Source organism: Argiope bruennichi, chromosome 7 (assembly GCF_947563725.1).
Source record: "Argiope bruennichi chromosome 7, qqArgBrue1.1, whole genome shotgun sequence".
NCBI lineage: Eukaryota > Metazoa > Arthropoda > Arachnida > Araneae > Araneidae > Argiope > Argiope bruennichi.
Genome location: NC_079157.1, coordinates 116,790,273 through 116,811,442, shown reverse-complemented (window position 1 = coordinate 116,811,442; position 21,170 = coordinate 116,790,273). Strand labels below are relative to the sequence as shown.

General features: G+C 27.4%; 1 protein-coding gene across 8 annotated transcripts in view; it reads right to left on the bottom strand.

Moving 5' to 3' along the window:
* Positions 1-21,170, bottom strand: part of LOC129976729 (phosphatidylinositol-binding clathrin assembly protein-like) — a 65,565-nt gene that overhangs the window by 6,873 nt on the left and 37,522 nt on the right. The window contains exons 2-17 of one of the 8 annotated variants that reach the window (XM_056090442.1): positions 18,710-18,852; positions 17,009-17,084; positions 16,821-16,923; positions 16,113-16,152; positions 15,970-16,026; positions 14,653-14,764; positions 14,352-14,458; positions 11,866-11,907; positions 11,551-11,595; positions 11,138-11,229; positions 10,059-10,158; positions 7,918-7,968; positions 4,695-5,022; positions 4,343-4,420; positions 3,508-3,552; positions 1,599-2,540 (exon numbers count right to left, since the gene is read on the bottom strand). In XM_056090442.1, the coding sequence (XP_055946417.1) occupies positions 1,599-2,540; positions 3,508-3,552; positions 4,343-4,420; positions 4,695-5,022; positions 7,918-7,968; positions 10,059-10,158; positions 11,138-11,229; positions 11,551-11,595; positions 11,866-11,907; positions 14,352-14,458; positions 14,653-14,764; positions 15,970-16,026; positions 16,113-16,152; positions 16,821-16,923; positions 17,009-17,084; positions 18,710-18,852 (2,361 nt within the window). Of the gene's footprint in view, positions 1-1,598; positions 2,541-3,507; positions 3,553-4,342; positions 4,421-4,694; positions 5,023-7,917; positions 7,969-10,058; positions 10,219-11,137; positions 11,230-11,550; positions 11,596-11,865; positions 11,908-14,351; positions 14,459-14,652; positions 14,765-15,969; positions 16,027-16,112; positions 16,153-16,820; positions 16,924-17,008; positions 17,085-18,709; positions 18,853-21,170 lie in introns of all 8 variants that reach the window. The other 7 variants (XM_056090438.1, XM_056090440.1, XM_056090441.1 and 4 more) reach the window with 7 other exon arrangements.

Genomic DNA, 21,170 nt, shown 5'->3' with positions numbered 1-21,170 from the left:
TTTCAATATCAAACAATGCCAACATGAATTAAATATTTAAGTTTATAAATTAAACTTTCAAAAATCAGTAATAGAATATTTAATTAAAAAATTACCCTACATGCAATTTAAAATTATATCACTAACCAATATATTGCTTGAGATGCAAACAGTTTCACACCTTTTATTAACAAAAAATTAGCCACAAAACTTTCACTTCAGGCTTCAAAGTATGACAAAAATCTAGAAAATCCATTTTGCAATTTGGATTTCTTAAGTACATAAATTTATGAGTTTTCATTTTTATGGTTATAGAATAAGTGTATACAGAACCTCTTACGAGCATCTTTACGATTAAAAATGCATAGCATTAAATGATATTTAAACCTTTTTACTAGAACTATATCAAAAAAATTAAAAGAACTATATTAAAAATTAACTAGAACTATGTCAAATATCTCCATAAATTAATAATTTTTAGAGAATGATGCAAAATTCCAACTCAAGCCAGGTACATAATTAAAATATTTACGATGTTTTCATTTAATCAGAGTAGTAACAATCGTCAATCTTTTCTAGACAGGAAGAGTTTTTAATTTAAATCTAATTGTTATGAAATCGTTAATATAAAACTTTATATTTTACAGTTATAATAGATTTAAAGAAAATTTATTCATAGATTTTTTGCTGTAGAAAAACCTAAACTATTAATTTTACCCTTATTTAAGCACATAAAAAAAATCAAAAGAATATAAACTGTGATGGGAGGGGGGGGGGGGAGAGCAGAAAATAAGATATCTGTGCAAAATATTCCGGAAAAGTAGCATTTTCAGCACTTGAAAGTCATTTTGCAATTTAAAATATGGGGGGGGGGGGATCCACTAAACCTATGTCTTGTTTGCGCTAGCAAGGAACCATAGAGAAAAATTTAATTAGATAAATTTTCTGTGTCCTCTTATCATTTTTTTAAAATTCATTTCAAATATATCAACAAAACTTCATTTAAAAAGTTTTTTTGTTTTGTTTATTAAACAATTGCATCAAAATTTACCTAAGTTACTAAAAATACAATATAACAAATTAAATATACAATAGAACAAAGAAAAATACTTACATTAAGCACAGATGACCTGAAAACAATCTTTTACAAATATGCACATTTAGAAGAAAAATGTTTAAAATTGCCCAAAAATTAAATGTTAGTATTAGCACATTATAAGCATGCAAAATAAGCAAGGCAAACAGGCAATTAGTATAACAGAAAAAAGTTGATCATATCAGGAATGTGGTTACTCCAACAAATATGCAAACATATTTCATTCCTCATCTTTTCACGGATATCTAAACAACTAAATTGATATATACATAAAAAATGCCAAGGATTAAACAATTTTTAAAATGAAGAGTTGTCAATAGTTAGTTTAAAATAAAAATCCATATATTAATTTATCGCATAACAAAGAGTTCAAAATATATACAATATCTGTACTTTTGCAGTTGATTTAGAATCTAAATTATAGCAAAACATTAACTAATAGAATCCAGGATTTAGCTTTGTGGAAGAACCATATGCCTGACAAGGAATAAAAAAATAAAAAATCACAGTTGAATAAGTTCACCTGCCATGGGAACTCCAACACCTGATATTGATTTAGCAGGAGAGCTCATTCCAGAAGGTGGAGTACCATAACCTGGTGTTGAAGAAGCCCGACCAGTTGGGGTGCCGGCAATAGCACCAGGTAACTGATTCATAGATGTTGAAGTTGGAGGGGTAGCACTACCAAGAGGAAGACCAGGCATCATTCCAACAGGAAAAGGTTGCCCAACATATGCTGGCCTTGGCCCCGGTAAGGAAGGAGAAAAAGTTGGAGAAGCAGCTGGGACAGGAGATAGTTTAGGCTGCATTGCTTGGCTGATGGCAAAATTCAGGTCTTCAAGACCAGATGAAGCTGCAGGGATTCTTTGCTGTTGCTGAGCAGGCATAGGCATTGCAACACCAACTGCATTTGCTATAGCTTGTGTTCTAAGATCAGGAGAAGCAGTTCCCCCAATTGATGTCAATCCAATGTCCAATCCACCAAAAGGAGAAGGTGGAGGAGCACATGGTTGGGCCGATAAGGGCTGATCACTCAGATCGCATATTTCATTATCAAAGCCAAACAAGTCTTTGTCAACAGCTTCTGTCTGAGGAGGAACAGACAAAGGAGTGACAACTGCCGTGGGAACTGATGTTGGTGGGGTGGGCTCAAAAGGAGCACCAAAAAAATCTTCTGTTGCAGAAGTTGTGGTAGCAGAGGATGCAGCAACAGGAGTAGGTGCTTCTGAGGTAGTGCTACCCCATACTAAATCAGATTGTTTTTCTTCCTTTCCAGATGCAGCAGGGGCAGTGGCTTCTTCGGCAGTCTCAACTGCTTCCCCAAAGCCTCCCTCTGGTGCATTGGCCAATATAGGTGTAGTGCCGGCACCTCTCATGAGTTCTGTAGTTGGAGATGGTGATGTGGAACGTCCTCCAAAGGGTTCCATGACTGGAAGACTAAGTTTCACAGTATTTGTCTCTGGAGCTGGGGAGAAAATGTGTAGTCTGAAGAGAAAATTAGATAACTATAGTGAGAGATGCAGGAGGCTTCTAAAAAAACCTAAAGATTTAAATATTTAAAATACTTGCAAATAAGTTGCTAATGTCTGTAATGTACATCTTTTACAGAATTTGCAAGTTGAATATCCTCCTGCATTTCTCACCATCACATGCAAAGAGAAGGGTTAAAAAGATTAAAAATAAGAAAAGAGAAGGTTACAAATCAAGAAAGCAGAATGGTTAACATCTCACTCATTGATTAGAAAATGTTAAATTTTTTAATAACTTCCACCATCAAGTCATGCAATTTTAAAAGAATTTTCCACCAATAAACCATAAAAGTAAAAAAAATAAACTAAACTATATATATAAAAAAAAAAGGAATTTCACAATTACAAACTAAATATTTATAATAAAATACTTACCAAGATTTTTCAAATATAAATGGGGGAAAAATAAGATACTAAAATGGCGAAATCTTGTTGATTTTTTAATTGCGCTTAAATACACTTGAATTTAATAGATACATTTCTTTTTAAATTCATTTAAACTAAAAATTTTAGTTATGGAATTAAAACAAGAAAAAGAAAACTATATAGTACATTTGTTAAAAATAATTTTGGATATTTAAAATCAGACAAACCTACAGAGAAAGGGGAATATTTAACATAAAATTATTTTTAATTACATGAATAAATATATTTTAATTTCCATTGCAACATTAGATAAATTTTTAACACAATTACCAGTTCAAATTTCACTTTTTTGCATTGAAATCAAGATTCAAAATCGAATTATCTATAATAAGTGAAGTCTTAAATTAGCAAAATTATTTATAGAAAAATGTATTTATCACAAATGCAGCAAATAAAAATGCTACACTTTAAAAACAGCCCATTTTACAAATTGATTTAATAAAAAATTGTTAGCTTTGAGATGCAAAACATACACACCTGCAGGGGTATTAGCAGCATTATCAGCAGGAGTATCTTGGTTAGCTTGGAAAAGGCAAGGGAAAAAAGCATAAATGAAAGCAGATCAAAATAAATATTTAGAATATTTATTAACAGATTTGGCAAAAATATGGAATGCAGTGTTTCAGCAAATAAAAACGATTGATAAATACTTTTAGCAGGAGGAGAGCATTTTCATTACTTATTCATTAAAAAAAATTTTTTACAGCAATAAATTACATGCGCTTCAGCAGTAATACAAAATGGAAACATATGTTAAAACCCAGATTTCTGAACCATTCTGATGTGTAAAATGTTGAAGACAGGAAAATTTGTATTACTTATGAATAAAAAAAATATAAAGATTATATATCAATTATAAAATAACCAGAAGTTTATTACTAAAGTACAAATACTCTACTGCAGGATGCAAAGCATCAAACTTTTTTCAATATTAGGATGTTCTATATGCTAAAATGTCTCCCCTCATTTAAATACTGAATAAATTTGTTCAGGCTTGGTATACTTCTGTTTATCATTTTTAAGTTAATAAATAAATGAACTTATATTTCTAATTAATCTAAAAAGTAATAGCCTTTTCAGAACTTTATATGGCTGCTTAATAAATTTCAAAGAAATCAAACATGTCGAATGTCTAGAGCAAAACATATGGCAAAATGATTTAAGTTCTGCAGAAGTTTAAACATTTATTTAGGCAAAAATTATAAATTTTAGATGGAGTTCTTGCAGCAATAAGCTATTATAGCACTGCAAAAATAAATTTTACTTGAGACTTCAAAATACAAGTTCAGTTCCAAGAATTTTTTTGACCTACCTGCAGTTGGACTGTCACCAAAAGCAGCAGCGAAAGAAGCTTCTGATGCAAATGCATCAGTAGTGGAGGATCCAAAACCTAGAATTTAATAAAAATAATTAAAATATTAGTATGAAAAAACTTTTAATTATTTTCCATTTCTTAATCTAATCTATTATAAATAAAATTAAAAAAGTTAATGCTCTCGTATTTACTATCGTAACAAAAATGGATTTCAGAAACTTTGTTCAAAAATGTTGCTTCATAACTTCTAAAATAAGATGAATCTTTTCAAGTCATTTAATAAGCAATAACTCAAATTATAAAATTTAACAGCTCCCAAGAAATTTTTTAAAAAAGGGCCAAAACTAACCATTCGTAAATGCAGCAAATGAATTCTGTTCTTGTTGCTGTGGTTTTGTCTGTGATTGTGATCCAAATAAACTATCAGCAAAGGGATTGCTACTGAGATTGTTATTCAGACAAAGCAGATCATCACTCGGAGTAACACTGCCATTAGCTGCTGATGTGCTTACATGTTCAGCTGATGTATTAAAGAGATCCATAATTTTCTGATTTGCTGAAGGTGTTGTAGAAGCAGGTGGTTCAGAGGGTGAAGAAAGAAAAGGATTAGTCTTGACAGAACCAGCTGGAGGAGATATCACATCACCAGATGCAGACATTTCTTTTAGACGACGCTCCTGCAGTCAGAATCGAAAAATGTAACAGAATTATTATATAAAACAACTTTGTGTTCTTCAAAACAATCATTAATTACACAGACTTATACACAATCCAATGTTTATTTTAGAATTGTTAATATAAAAATAATGTTAATAATGTTTCAAAAATATTTGGCTGCTGAAAATAACTTCTCAGAGGTGAGAGAAATTATAACAAGCAACCAATTACAATTATTGCGTTATGACTTAATAATGAAGTATAATGTAATATTTAGGTAAAGAACAAATTAAACAAAATGCATGCAGTTTCTAAACATTTTATGTTCTTATTGCCATAATTTTATTATATATCACCAACAAAAAGATAAAACTTCCCTTTAATTAATTTTTTTAAAGAATTAAATTTTAAAAATCGCAACATTAAATCAAGAAGACAAACTGAATAAATAATTTTCAATTTTAAAACAAATTACTTATTTTCATATTTAATTCATTTTTATTTAGAATTTTTAAGACTGACATCAGTTAAATTGAATCTTGGTATGCTGAAATAAGTCTACATAATACAGATAATCAGCTACTAAAAATTATGAGGCATTGCGTTTAAAATTTTGAATGAAAGGATTTTTATGATGATTTGAATTTAATCAAACCTAAAAATTCCCTTTACAATTTGATCATATTTAAAAGAAAATAAAAATCAGTTTAGCTTATACCATTTATATACATTTTTCATTTAATGCTAAGCAATATAGAGAATAGAAAATAAGCTGCTATATGTTAAATGCTATATGTTTACGATCCTCACCATAATTTACATAAATATTTGATGCTTCCTAAAAATTAAGTAATCTTGCAAACTTTTAAAATTCAAGATTTTAGTTGTTAATTTGAAGTTTAGAAAACTATACGATGAATAATAGGTCCAAGAAAACCTTATAAGCCTTTAGCAAAATTTATAATAAGAGTTCATTAAAAGTTCTAACCATGTGCAAAATTTGATAAAAATAATTGCACAACATGTCACAAAGATGTGGAAAAACGCAAATCTATTGGATTTAATTTAGACAATTATAAAATAATCAGGTTTTGAAATATGACTTAAAATATACAGATTACATTTTTTTTTGTATTAAAAAAATCTTTGCTTCAATTAACTACCACACTTTAATTTTTCTATATATGCCAATTAATAAAAGCAAACACTCAAGAGGAAAGTAATAAAATGAAAGAACAGGCTTGTTGAATGAAGAGATGTTTGACTAACCCATAGAGTTAGTTCCAATATTTCAGCAATTTTTAAATTCAAGGAATTTCAGCATGTCTTTAGTACTGCAATTTCCTTTTTAAAGAGTTCATTAAAAACTGTAAATATGCCATCAGTTATGTTAAATGTTCTTTAAACATTTTATCAAAGCTTTTATGAATAAAGATGATAGGCGTCAAGGCCTCTCGATTGTCTAAGAGCGTTATATGGGGAAGGGGTTAGAATTTTAGTTATGTAAAAAAAGACGCGTGTTGGCAACATTAAAATATTTCCTATTCTTAATGAATTATATCCATGTTTCTATTATTATTATTATTAGAAATGTAGAAAAAAAAGCTGATAAATCTTATACAACTACATTATATAATACCACTTTAGGCACAAAATGGTGTCCTCTAAAGAACTTCCAACAGTTTCAAATGTTTTACACCTGTACAATCTATCTTTATATAGCAGTATCTGTTAACAAGCAGTGGATCATTCTAGTTTTATCTACTTACCATTGTTATAATGATGCAGTAATATCTTCAAGTTAATCCATCACCTACTTCCTTTAATACTACAACTTCAAAATATTATTCCCATTTCTTATCATTAATCATCCAATTTATTTATCATAAAATAACTTCACTAAAATATCAAGTTATAAAGTCTCGTATTTACAAGATTCTTTTAAAGATGTAAATGGAACAAAGTATTTGAATTTCGATTTAAAAAGTACACTTTAACAAACTATATACAAAATATGTCAAAAGAGAATTACTATAAGATAATGAATGCATCAAATAATTTGAAATAAAGTATCAATTTAGGAACCAATAAAGTTTGTCACACCAAATTGCACTTTGGCAATCTTAAATTTGCTTATTTAACTCATTGTTTTAAAATATCCTCAAAAAGCTGACGAATGTTTTGAAATGGAGACTTACAAAATAGTACAAACCAGTGAACCAATGCTATTACGAGGAATTTTTTTAAAACAGAATACTAGTTATTTGCAAAGATAACATCGGAACTTTATTAAATAGGCTTATCAAGAAAGAATCAACATAGATCTAAAGAAAAGTATGTCATGCAAATAACCCAATTAGTTAAATATTATAGAACTATAGGAAGAACATGCATTTTTTATATATAAGAGATAAAATCTATGTTACTAGTTAAGAAATTTAGTCATGAAGAACTAGAACTAAGACATGCAAAAAGTCAACTACATAGAAGAAAAAGCAAGATGCTACTTCAATTTACAAATAAGAATTTTTATTCTATACAATTTAACAATTTAAACAACCAATCATTTTAAACACCAAACTTTTAATAAAGATAAAACATGTCTTTAGAATTTGAAGGAAAAAAAATTTAATTGTTGGAATTAAAAGGGGGGATGAAGGGATGATTGGGGATAGTTAAGTTAATCAATTCAAGGGCTGAATAGCTCTATAATTAACAAAACTATTTAATCATGCACTTCGTTTTAATTTTTAAAGAATCAGGCCAAACATTTTAGATTTGAGGATAATTGCTTACTTAAAAAAGGAAATGCAAGAATTTAAAAATAAGGGAAGGTGGTAGAAACATCTTGCTGATTCTTTATTTCTATAAACATGCACTAAAGAAAAAGCAGGTGTTACAAGAAGCTTACTGACCGAGTCTTCCCAAGCAGGTTGCTCCCAGAGAAGAGGAGAATCATTGTCAAACTAGAGCAGAAAATTGATAAGTTGACATTTGAATAAAATTTGATTAACTAGGGTATAATCAGGTGCTACCGAGTTCTTAACCTTTTTATTAGAAACCAATGATATACATTTAATAAATTATTCACGTTTAAAAGATTTAAAAACAGTAAACTCCTGACTATCTTAATTAATGTAATGAAAGGGTTGAATTAACAGCTAGAAGCTTAATAAATACTCAATTACTATTAAACCCTTACACAGCTGTTTTAAAACTATCCTTACAACCATCTTAACTATAATACTAAATATTATATACTGTACTATGTCTAAAAAAATTAACAAAAAAGATTGAATATTGTACACATTACCGAAAATTTTATTAAATCCGATTTAAATATAAAAAAATGCAAACTATGCAATATGAAATACATAAAATGTAAAACTAATGAATTAGTTTGAGAATGTGCTTACATTTCATTGACATGATTACACCAATTTGATTTTCCCGAGTATCTTATTCACATGGTCCATAAGAATAGATGTCAACTTATAATGTCTAATGTAAAAAAAAAAAAAATCCTTGTTTTATAATGAGAATCTTTATCATTAATTATTACTAATGTAGACAGATGGGGACAGAATAGTCACAAGTCAGACAGCCGAGAGTCTACTGTATAAAAATTTCAATTAAAATATCTTTATTTAAAAAAATAAATTAAAACCTTGTATAGAAATAAAGCATTTCAACAAATTTTAAAACAATTAAAAGGTTAAGAGCTCCATCAGCAAAGAAACATAGGCAATTGCATATTACATAGGTAGTGTTTATAAAATTATGCAAGTTTCCAAAACATATTAACAGTCTAGAAATATGAATTAAAATTTCATTTGTATAGAAAAATTAAAGGAAAATAAAAGTGTGTGAATTATGTAAAATATTAATCATTTATAATTTTAAATATTAAATTATATATGAATAGACAAAAATTAAATTTTAAGCAAATTTTTAAAAAATTTTAAATATGAAATTTGATATTTCTATAATATCTATATTTGTTCATCCTTTCAAACTGCTTCAGGACACAAAATTTTGATCAATTGTTAATAATTTAATATTCATAGTAATTTTACCTATAATCCATAAAAACTTTTCTTTAATACCAGATAAATTAATCTAGTGTAAAACTTGGAAATGTTCATTTTATTTCATTATACCGATAGCTTCAAATAAAAAAAGGCTTCGATAGTTCATTTTTATTCTCTTAAACAGAAGAATAGAACAATTTCTTTTTGAACACTTATATCTAATTCTCTCAATGGCCTTAAGAACTATTGAAACTATTTTAAGAAGAATAGGATAATTCTGTCAAATCCCAGTCTAATGAAGGAAGTATTTAACACAATCTTAAAGAGATTTCTCGTAGTTAACTTTAATCTCTTGCTTAATAAAGTCCATTTAATTTAATTTACTTACATGACAATTTATATAGAGCATATTTTAGTGAAACAAATTAAGGGAAGCATGAGATACTTACACGAGTAAATGGCTGAAATATAAAGAAGAATTGTATTGTTTGACAAATTTCGAGAATCAAATCTTACGAGTTAAAACAATTTTATTTATCTCAACAGAATAAGACTGGGCAGAGTAAATATTGTTTGAAAGCAGAAATCATACAACAGCACATAGAATCATTAAAAGTAAAATGATTAAGTATCAGATCTTTAACAGATGGTAAATTTCCAATTTGTTTCTTAAGCACAAATGACTTCTTTATTTGTATTCCTCTTAACAGAGTAGAAGATTCTGTTTCTTGGTTTTACCTTAAGAGAATTCTGCTATGATCAATATCACAAAACATTTCAGTGACATTAGCAGAAATCCTGGGTGGGTGGGGGTGTCAAATATCAACATAATAATTTAGCCTAATCATAAGATATATTCATATAATTTTTATACCATTTTCTTTAAAAGTTACAATTAAATTTTAATGTAACATGTTTAGTGTAATTTCATTGTAAATTTATCATGCAAGATAGTAACACATAAGAATTTTTAATCAATTAAAATATTAACATAACAATAATGGATAGTTTCATATAGACCTTACCTTCAGCTGATTCATAATTTCAGCTTCTTCCTCTACAGCTTTTCGGGCATTCTCATCAATTTTCATACCATTCACTTCTTGAGGGGAATTTTCTCCAGCACTGCTGAATGCATGGCTCGTATGTGTTAAAGCAGTGACAGCATTTTGTATGTTGGTTGCTCTAATGTTTTGTTTACATAATACAGCAGAATGGATGGTTTAAAATGTGCAGGCAAGGCAAAAACCAGGCAAATGGAAATAAACGAAATATAAGCATGCAACTTAAATATAATCATGCAAATAAAATAAAACCAAATCATGCTTTAAAATACGATGTATTTAAAAATAAAAAGTTATATTAATATCCATGTATAAAAATACAAGGAAAGCATGGCAAAATTAAATAACAAGTAATTATGCCTTACAACTCAATACATTCATTAAAAACATGCATTCATATGATTAAAGAAGCAGTGCAAATGACTGAATTACAAAAGAAAATTGCATTAAAGCAATGCTGCAATAAGCATGCTTTTTCTCAAAATCTACTAACTTAAATCTTTGAAAACAAGGTAAAACTAATAAGCCCAAACATAAAAATACTTAAATACAGAATCATGTCAATCGGTCTTTAAGAGAGAAATACAATCTATAACCACAAAAATGCATTTAAATGTTCATGCTTACAATAACTGAAAATTATGAATTTTCTTAAAATCTGTAATTCATTTATACATGCATTTATTCTATTTTATTAGTTTAAATAATCATTATCACATTTTTATTATCACTCCATGCATATAAACCAAAAATCATTCAAGTGCAAGGACTAATATGCAAAGCTAAATATAAAAATATACAAAAATGTTCATTCGCAATTAATTAAAATTAAATAAAAATGTAGGAAATAAATCATGAAAACCAGCTTAAAAATTTATTTAAAAGAATAAAATTGTATAAATAAACATGCATTTATTATCAAATGACTAAAATAAAAATTAACATAATTATGAAATAAATTTAATTTTGTTATTTTCAAGTTTAAAGAATTTCAGATAATATTTGATAATCATTCAAAATTTGTCAGTCGAATAAAATACCTTGCAGCAGCTGATGCTGCAGATGTGGAGCCCTTTCTTCCTTCTAGAGTTGCCAAATGCTGTTCTAATGCTTCTAGCAAACTACTTGGTGCCTAAATAAAAAAACAGTTTAAAATACTTCAAATTATCAGCAAACACTGTTTTAGTGCAAAACTAGTCTCTTGTAAATATTAACTTTTAAAAAATATTATAAAGCTTACAGAAAAGTAAAAATTTAAAATAATTTTCATGCCATTTTTTGAAACTTTATCCTTTATTTCAGTATAATGTTTTAAGAAAAAAAACAGTAGAAAAAATTGCATTAAATGTACATTCTAAATTAAGAGTCTTAAAGTGAAGAATTGCTGCATGCATTAGTAAATAGAAGGAAGGTTATAAACAAATGCCTTTTAAAAAAGCAAAACAAAACTCACATGTTTAGAAATAAAGATAGGAAGATTTCCACAACGACGTGCTATCTAAAATAAGAGTGGGAAAAAAAGGGATGTGCCGAAAAACAAAACCATAAAACAATTCTTTCATGCAATTTATCCTACCATAACATGCAAAAAATTGCTTAAAAGTAGTATTTTAATTATTAAAACTAAAATACAAACTATTTTTGCAACTAAAACAGCTCCATAATAAGTTTGAAAACCTAATCTACTTAAATAAAAAGCAAACAGATATGCTAACAAAAACTAGCATGCATCAAACAAAATTCAAGAAAATATGACATGCTTTCTTACCTTAGTTAAATCAGGAATGTCACCTTTGTCAATTCCAATATTCTAAAACGATAAAAAGCATGTTGACATATAATTCACTCTGTATAATTTAGTCCATGAATCAGATTATTTCACTATGATATATAGAAATTTATAACAGCTTATAAACATATCACCTCTAAGAACTCCACTATAACTATACTATGTATTGTAAACTTTGAAAAATGCTTAATTCAAGATGTTACAATAAGTAGGAATGAATGTTATTTTGAATCACTATGCAAATTTATTCAAAACTACAAAAATTATAAATGGCTATTAATTCCTAATAAGCAAGAATAGAATGTAATAAAATAATTTAAAAGTTGTTGGGAAGCAGAATAAATATCAAATGGCTTCTCTTGTTCACATGAAGAATAATTTGTACTTAGTCACTTCATTGCAGTGTAAAAAATTTTTGAACACTTTCAGCTCATTCATTTAAACAATTAGAAAAATTTGAATGGGCAAGAAAGAAAAAAAAACAACAACTTATTTCAGTATGTAATAATGGCTTTTTTGACGACATCTCTTGATCACATAATAGTCAAAAATAGTTACACACATTTAAATTTTTTCAAACTACTTTTCATAACTTATTTATTTTATAAGGGTATTTATATCTTCACAACAGTGAGCAAATGAACTTAAAGATACTATAATATTTCATGTGATAGTGAAATGGATTATCACGGTGACACCCCATGATCACAAAGGACTAATGAAAAGTATGCATCTAAACTGAAAATATTACAACTGCAAAAATCTGATGGCTTTTATGATATAAATAGACTGGTAAAAAAATTGCATGCACTCTATTTGTGTCAACATGTAAAAAATTTCAATATGTAAAAAATATGTGTACTATAATGATTCAGAATAGCTTTAAGGTCTCATCTTTGGAGTATAATTAGAAGATCAAGAAAGGTTTGCATCATTTAGTAAAAATAGAGTTACATAAGATGGACCCTAAAAGTTAAATTCAGATACATTATTATCATTAAGACTTGCTATCACTATAATGTGGTTTATAATTTGTATAACTTTTGTAATAATATAATTTTGCCCATATGCAGTTATATCTTTTGCAATATTTATTTTAAATTAAAAAGCCGTTTTCTGTATTTAAAAATGCAACAGATATGGAAATGAATGCAAAACTGCACTATTTGTTAATACTTTAATATTATACATCTTCCTTAAATAATATTCCATATGTTTTGATAAAACTCGTTGTGCTGAATATAGCAATTAAATTGGTGAAACACTCTTTAAAGAAAGTTAATGCAATATACAAATCATGTTAACATTTTATCAAATCATGCAATACATACAAATCACATTATCAAAAATTAATTTCTTTATCAGATGGTTCTACGTTTTTTTTTAAGACTAAATTTAAAATAGTTCTAATTCAGGAAACAAAATTATGTCATTTGAAGATAACTTATTGATAAGGTAATTCTTTTGAAATACCAAGAAACAGATTGAACAGAATACATAAAAATATTTCATTTTCAAATTGGCAGTGTTTTCATATCCTGTTCGCACAACAGGCTTTTCATCTAGAAGATATAGATCTGATGAAAATTTGGGCGAATCAATATCCTTCTCTCCATCCCATATAGAATAGTCAAACACTACCCTTGCTTTCTTTTTAGAAATATATTTAGAAAGGGAAAATTTAATTTCAACACTGTTACCAATGTAAAAGTGCAGTTAGATGGAAAATAAAGATTAATTTTCTTTAACACTCAACACAGCAAAGTATAGGCCAACTTTGATAAATTAGTTTTCTGTACAAAACTGCTCTCATAAAAATTTAAAACCAATATACAATTACAGTATAACAAAATCATTTTCATTTGTTAACACAAAGTACAGAAGGTACATAAAAAAAAAAAAAAAAAAAGCCATCTGAAACTTTTATACTTAGGAGAAAAAAAGCATCAATTCTGTAGCTTTTTTAAAAAAAAACTATCCTTAATTATCCAAATAGAGAAGCAACAATGATGCACCTTTAGAATGCTTATTAAACATATCTAAATTATTTCTTCATTAAAAGTTGTCAGTGCATTTTAATAATCACTCATTGTATATCCTTTTTGCTCTGATTTTCTAAACACAATAAGAACCCATGGCCTTAACAATTAGATTATAGGTGATATTTTATCAATACTGAGATAAAGGCAATTCAGTTAAAATCTTTACTTTCGCATCAAATGCACATGTGTATTAAGAAAAGTGTTACCTATAACACATAACATAGCACAAACTGTGACAATTCAGAATAGTAATATAAAAGAAAGCATATGTCTACAGACCCAAACTGAAAAGTATTTTATTAGTTAAATATTGATATAAATGTTTATTTTCTGGTTTGATTACGCTTGTGAATGCAATAAATCTAAATTATTTTTTTAAGAGCCAACTAGTGCCATACTTTTAAGATAAAAGAAAAGTCATACCTCTGCTACTTTCAAAAACTCAGCCACTCTATCCATTCTAATTAGAAATTTTTTGTATATATCTAGAGCATCTCTGGCATGCTTTTTATTCATGTCAAAGTACTTTCCTAGAAAGAGAAAAGATCACTCAACCATCCTTGTGCAACGTATTATATTGTGATTCTAATTATGCAAACTAAAATTATAATTTTTTAAAGTAATTATTTCTATATATAGTAACTACTTCTATTCTTCAATATATTTCTATTTTCTTTAAGTAATTATTTCTATATGCAGCAAAGATAATGCATGGGAAACTTACCTAAAAGATTAATTATTCCATCATTGTAACAAGCAAATAATCGAACTAAATCCCTGAACAGAAGCATAAAACATGAATTGACTACACCATTAGTCAGATCATTTGTTGAACACTAGAGGAGGAAAAACAAGATCTATTTAGAATGTTCAATGTTATGACAAATTCTTCAAATGTTAGAACATAAAACAACTATGAACTGCTTTTTGAATGAAAGTTCCAAGCACGAAATTTCAGAGAAGAAACAACACAGGATCTTAATTTATATTTCTTCTTAGATTTTCTTAATATATTAAAAACAGTAAAATTATATTAGCAAGCAGTAAAAATTTATATTTAATAGTTAAGAACTATTAATAAAGGCCAGAGGTTATAAATCTGGTGTGAAAAAAAGAGATGAAAGTTATTTCAGAATACTGCCGTGAATTGGTACATTTTCAGCTATAAATTTTACTTCTTAAAACAATAGTAATTAAAAGAAATAAATGTAAGCTATTTTAATATATTTGCTGAAAAAAAAAAAACTAAAATGAGAAAAACATTTTTAAAAACAAAAATGGAAAAACATTTGAAGCTACTTTTTTCTACTTATTGCTGCTATTTAACTAATTGATACATAAATCTAACAGTTTACATTGAAACTAAAATTTATACATTTGTTTAGGGAAAAAAAAAAGGAGGAGGGGATTTGTCCATATGCACAAAACGAAATTTTAAGTTAATTCTAATTTGATTATTCAAATTTTAACCATGTTTTTCAAAAACACTTCAGGTACATAAATACATAAAATTGATAGTATCATTTTCTTTGACAAGTACATAAGGCACAAAAGTCAAATATGACAATGAGATAACAATTCTTTGAGAATTGAGTCTGTTTATGGGGGTGAGAGCGCCTTTGTCACCTCCCCATAAAACCTGTTATATTGTAAATCTGCAGCATAAAATATAAATCAAAAGTTGAATAGACAGTTTGATTGAATTTAAGAAATGCCATAGTTAAATTTCCCCCCCCCACACACACATGTATAAAAAAAGTATACACTAAAGAAAATTTTTATAAAGTAAAAATTTCTTATCTTAATTTATCATTTGAACCTATTCTTAAAATAATTTTTAAGCTGACTGCAATTACTATTTAAAAATAATAAGAAATGCTTGAAGAAAAGTTACATTTAAAATTTTACATGAAAATAATGAAGTGAATCGTTTTTTTTTTTTTTTTTTTTTTCATTGCAAGAAGAAAATAGTTTGACATTGATTTTTAAAAACGAAAAGGAAACCAGTATGCAATTATTTAAAATCATACAGTTTACTTACATCAAATTCTAATAAGGCGTCAAGTTGAGTTTGTAATGCTGGTAGTGTTTTCAAAAGCTGAAAGAGAATGTTCAATATATTAATTTTTTTTAAACACATACAATATGATAGGTATATTAAATATCGTAGCTATTAAATCTTACTTGTTCTGTATTCATTGTTCTCAACATTCCATCATCTTTCCTAATGAAAAAATTAAGAAAAAACACTTGTATGTTAAATCTGCTTATTAATACTATATTTACACATTGATTTTAAAAGAACATGATATAAATGTCTTTAAAATATAAAATTAATACTTATCAAAATTTATTCCTTCAACTTATAACATAATGAATAGTAATAAACATTCAGAATGAAATATTTTGATGCAAACATACAATAAGAAACAAAATATCAGCGAAAGTTTGTGTGAAATTTTGCAAAACGGAAGATCTTCAAACAATATAAAATTCTAACAATGCTAAATTTTATATATATCATTACTCATCTTTTTATTCATCACTACATACCTTCAACTATACTGGTAATAAATTTAAATATTTTTTTGGCTTGCATACACCTTTAAAAAAAAAAAAAATCAAAATACAACAAATCTTAACATTTTAAGCTATTTTTCTAATACCAAAGAAATGGGAAATGAATGCTCCCAAGACTTTTCTCTTTTATTAAAAATATTTTTCACACATACAAGTATAAAAACTCCTAAAGAAAAACAACTTTCTAAAACATTTAACAAAGATTAACCAAATAATTTGTATTAACTGAAAACAAACTCAAATATAATTCATAATTCATTAGGTCAAATTACTGTTAATATACATTGAAATTTATAAGCAAGTTTTACTTACCCTCTCTTGCACTTGCAGAAATCAAATGCAACTGTTCGGTATGACACAGCTTTTTCATTGAGGTATTTTGCATACCTCCTGATAAATGTAGACATATCATAAGCTAAATAAAGAAAAATACTTTTAATTCATCTATAAACAGAGCATCTATAAGCAGATAAATACTAAAATAAAAGTCCATCACTTACATTGTACTCCAACTTTGTCCAAAAAACCCCCTAATTGAAATGTACAATTACTAGATGCTAAATACTGTGTGAACCTCTGAAATTAAAAATAGTATTTGTGATTACAATAACCAAACTTTATTCTAATCACTTAACATTCGATTTCAACTTAGAAACAAAATTGTGTTCATATAAGGATTTTTTTTTTTTTAATTGATGGACTTATGTTCAAAATTAATTTCATATTTACATACTGTTAAACAAGTAGCTTTCTACGGAATGTGAAGCTAACGATTTTTTATAAATAAATTGACCTGAAAATCAGATTAGTTGCATAAATGTAAACTGCTGCAGCAAAGGAGAGATTAAAAAATACTCGTCTTTGAAAACAGATGGAGAGCATTTAAAAATCAACCAATACATTTTTAAGGAAGTTAGAAAACAGAGTAAAAACCTGCATATATTCCTATGCAAAATCTCAATCTGACACACTGGAAGAAAATGAAACAAGCCAATAATGGAAAGAAAACGATTTAGAAATACTTCATACTAGGGCAGTGTATGTACAGTTTTCATTACAAGTATTGAAAATTTTACTATCAATAGTTATGCATACTTCACAGTTTGACACACAGACTGTTAAACAATTTTAAAAATACCTACATTTCATAGATGTTTGCAACAGCAACAAAAGGTTCTTGCAATGCTATTGGCATCAAAATCAATGGTAATATTATAGACAGACTATGGCTTTCAGGATCCCTTATAATAAGAAATTTAGGATAAATAAATCGGATAATTGTGGAGGTCATGAGACAGGGCCCACTCTACCCACTCCACAAGTACAAAAACAATATCAAGTAATTCTACCAATACCTCTTCATACATAAGGAATATTCCAGTCATCTAGTATAAGTGGTAAGAGATATGGTCCGATTCAATAATTGCCAAAAGTACCACCCATAAATTTACATGGAACCATTGCTCGATAGCAAATGAGTACCTTCTTGTTTGGAGGCACGATAATTCACAAATATATATTTCATTGAATGAAGTTCCCTTCGCGAGAAAATGGCTCCAATCTTGAACAAAATAAAAGTTGGAATTCCAGATTCTAAATTGCATCTGTTTCATTCATAAATTCCATCTAATAAGGATAATCCTGAGGCTGAAATGATGTTTGTTAATGTTTCCAGTATAACGAGCACCACACATTAGTTTGAGACGTTACACAATATCATGGTCAGAATTTATAAGTTATTTCAGTATTTAAGAGTCATTTCATGGTTTCCATTTACAAATGGAAACTAAGTGGCTAGTACTGCATTTTAACTACAGCACTAGTGAACAGTATCTTCAAAAATGCATAATTCAATACATTAAGAACTTTATGTAAAACTTGCACATAGATAGCGTGTATAAATGTTTATCCCTAAACAAAGGATTTTTTTTAAAAAAAACTCGTATTTGCTTGTCATTTCTATACTTTTACTTTGCATCCAGCTGATTAGATTAGGATTTCTGGTTACATATTCTTAAATGATTGTTTTCTTAATGCTTTCTACCTCATCTAAAGGTTCATGTGTCAACTTTTGAATCGTCTTTGAATCGTAGAATTAAATACATCCGAGCTTTAATAAACGCATGCAATAGCAGTATTATATACTTTAAACAATAAGTTTATATTAAATTTCCTATAGCGAAAGTTCTTGTATAACTTACCTCATTACCATAGCACATGAGATGATGAACTGTGATAAGTGCTTTGAAAACCACCACCCAACTGGTATTCTGTGTCCTCTCAATGAGAAGATTGGCCAACTGTGGAATTGATACATTAGGTTCATTCGTACAATGCAGCAAATCTGAAAAGTTAACCATCTTTTATTAAATTATAGTAATAATTTTTTTTAAAAAATCCTTAAATTCAAAAATTAAAATTAATATACAATAAAGTATCTTACAATAAGCACTCTATAGTATATATGTTTACGAGAAACAATTACTGCAAGAAATACTGAATCTGATCTAAATTAAAACAGAAGATTTTAAATGTACATAGAAGATAAAAAGATTCAAATTAAGTTTGGAACACCTCCATATTAGTTTACACAGAAGGGAAAAAATTATTCAATATCAATAAGAATAACAAAATTGAATCTAGAACTGAAATGAATAAGCTCAAATGAAATATTATATAAAAAACAAACACAGTTTGGATGACTTAAAATATTTTTATTTTTTTCAATTTAGATTTTTATGCGATATATACAAATCAGCCACTCATACATGAATAAAAAAATAAACTATTTTAGTCTTAAGTTTTTTTAATGTCATTCAATAAATAAACATTGCAAAATGAATTAGAATATTCCTTATTAAATTATGAATATATAAAGTACCATTTGTTTCATTTGCATGCGATTTCAATATAATGTCTATGAAGCAAGAGCTGTAATAAAATACTTTGTTTATTAAATGCAAAATTTTTATTGCATGTCATTTTCCTAGCCGACTGAAATCGCATATGATTGAGATGAGAATAATTCCAAATTTAAAATATTGACAACTAATTGATATACCCTGTATTGTCAGAGATTTTTTTTTTTACAAGTAAGAAATTAATGTATAAATTGTAAAATATTTTTATTAAAACTACAATTGTATTATTGTAATACAATTTTTGTATTCCAATATACGAGAGAAATTATTAAATATGTGTCATAAGCAGGAAAATGAAAATTTAATATTAGCATTCGACTGAATCCCAAAGCCCCTCTAATGCCTTTTTTAAATAGCTTTCACATTGAAAATAAATGTACATAATTTTTTAATGAATCCAATTAACTAAAAATAATTTTGTGAACAATAAACTAAATCTGTAGCAATAAAAAATTAATACCTTGTGTCTAACAAATTAGATTATATTGCAAAATTTTTTAACGAATCCAATTAACTAAAAATAATTTTGTGAACAATAAACTAAATCTGTAGCAATAAAAAATTAATACCTTGTGTCTAACAAATTAGATTATATTGCAAAATTTTTTAAAACCATATAGTACTTTTCCTATACATTATAATTAATTTTTAAAAAATTATTTAAAATATTGCAAGTGGCAACTTAAATATGTATTAACAATAAGGAATAAGAAGGTCAACATATTAAACAATTTCAATCACCAACCATTAAAAAAGTAGCCAAGTTCTGAATCAGTTTTTAAAAAACAGGAAATACCAGAACAATTTATGTATCAATAACGTAAAATAAATTTTATTCAGATCTCTTACTCATGCATTAGCTATTTGGGAACAGCCATCCTTGTTAGCAAAATATGACACAAGGACAAAAACAAAAATTAACTATTTCATTAATTGAAATTGAATTGTTCTAAAAATCTTTATGCTTCAACAGCATTTATAAAAATTAGAAAAAAATCTAATAATTTGATTATTACAGGAGGGGTAGGGAATGGGAATTTCAATTTGATGAATTAATAGAAAAGAAATCATTTGGTGCTAATTTTAAACGGTGATTAAGAATGGGGAAAATACCCCCCCCCCCGTTTTCCTTTAAAGTAGCAAAGGAATCAATTGAAAAACTTCGAATTTCTTTCGATTTGTCAAAATGTTTAATGAAAGACCATAACCATAGTACTTTAACTTTTAAAGAGTACTTTAAACCATAGTACTTATTAAAAATGCCGAATGCATCCATTTAAAATATAAAGATTAAGTTGCGATTTCCTAGAAATCAAATATTACAGAAATAAAGCACTACAAATTGCTAATTGGTGAATAATGCATTTTGAAATTGATAATAAGCACTCAAATGGTATAACTTGCAACTGCACCCAAATAGGAATGGTTCCTTTTCTAACACGTATATGCTTTAAATATTTTGGAAATCTACATTTTCTGGAAGTTTCTTAAAAAGAATATTTTTTTACTAAATTTTTTGGCTATTTCGTGATAGATTAATTCCAAATGGATTTGAATAGGCGAAAGGTATACGGAGGCCTGCCTAGTACTTAACTCAATTATATACTATTTTAAAATGTCGAGGGAAGTAGGTATTTTTCCTTGTATTTTAGACAAATGGAATCTATTACACCCTTCAGCTTGCTGGCAGCTTTTAAGAAATGTATTTCAAATTTAACATATTTACCTCATAGTTTTATGG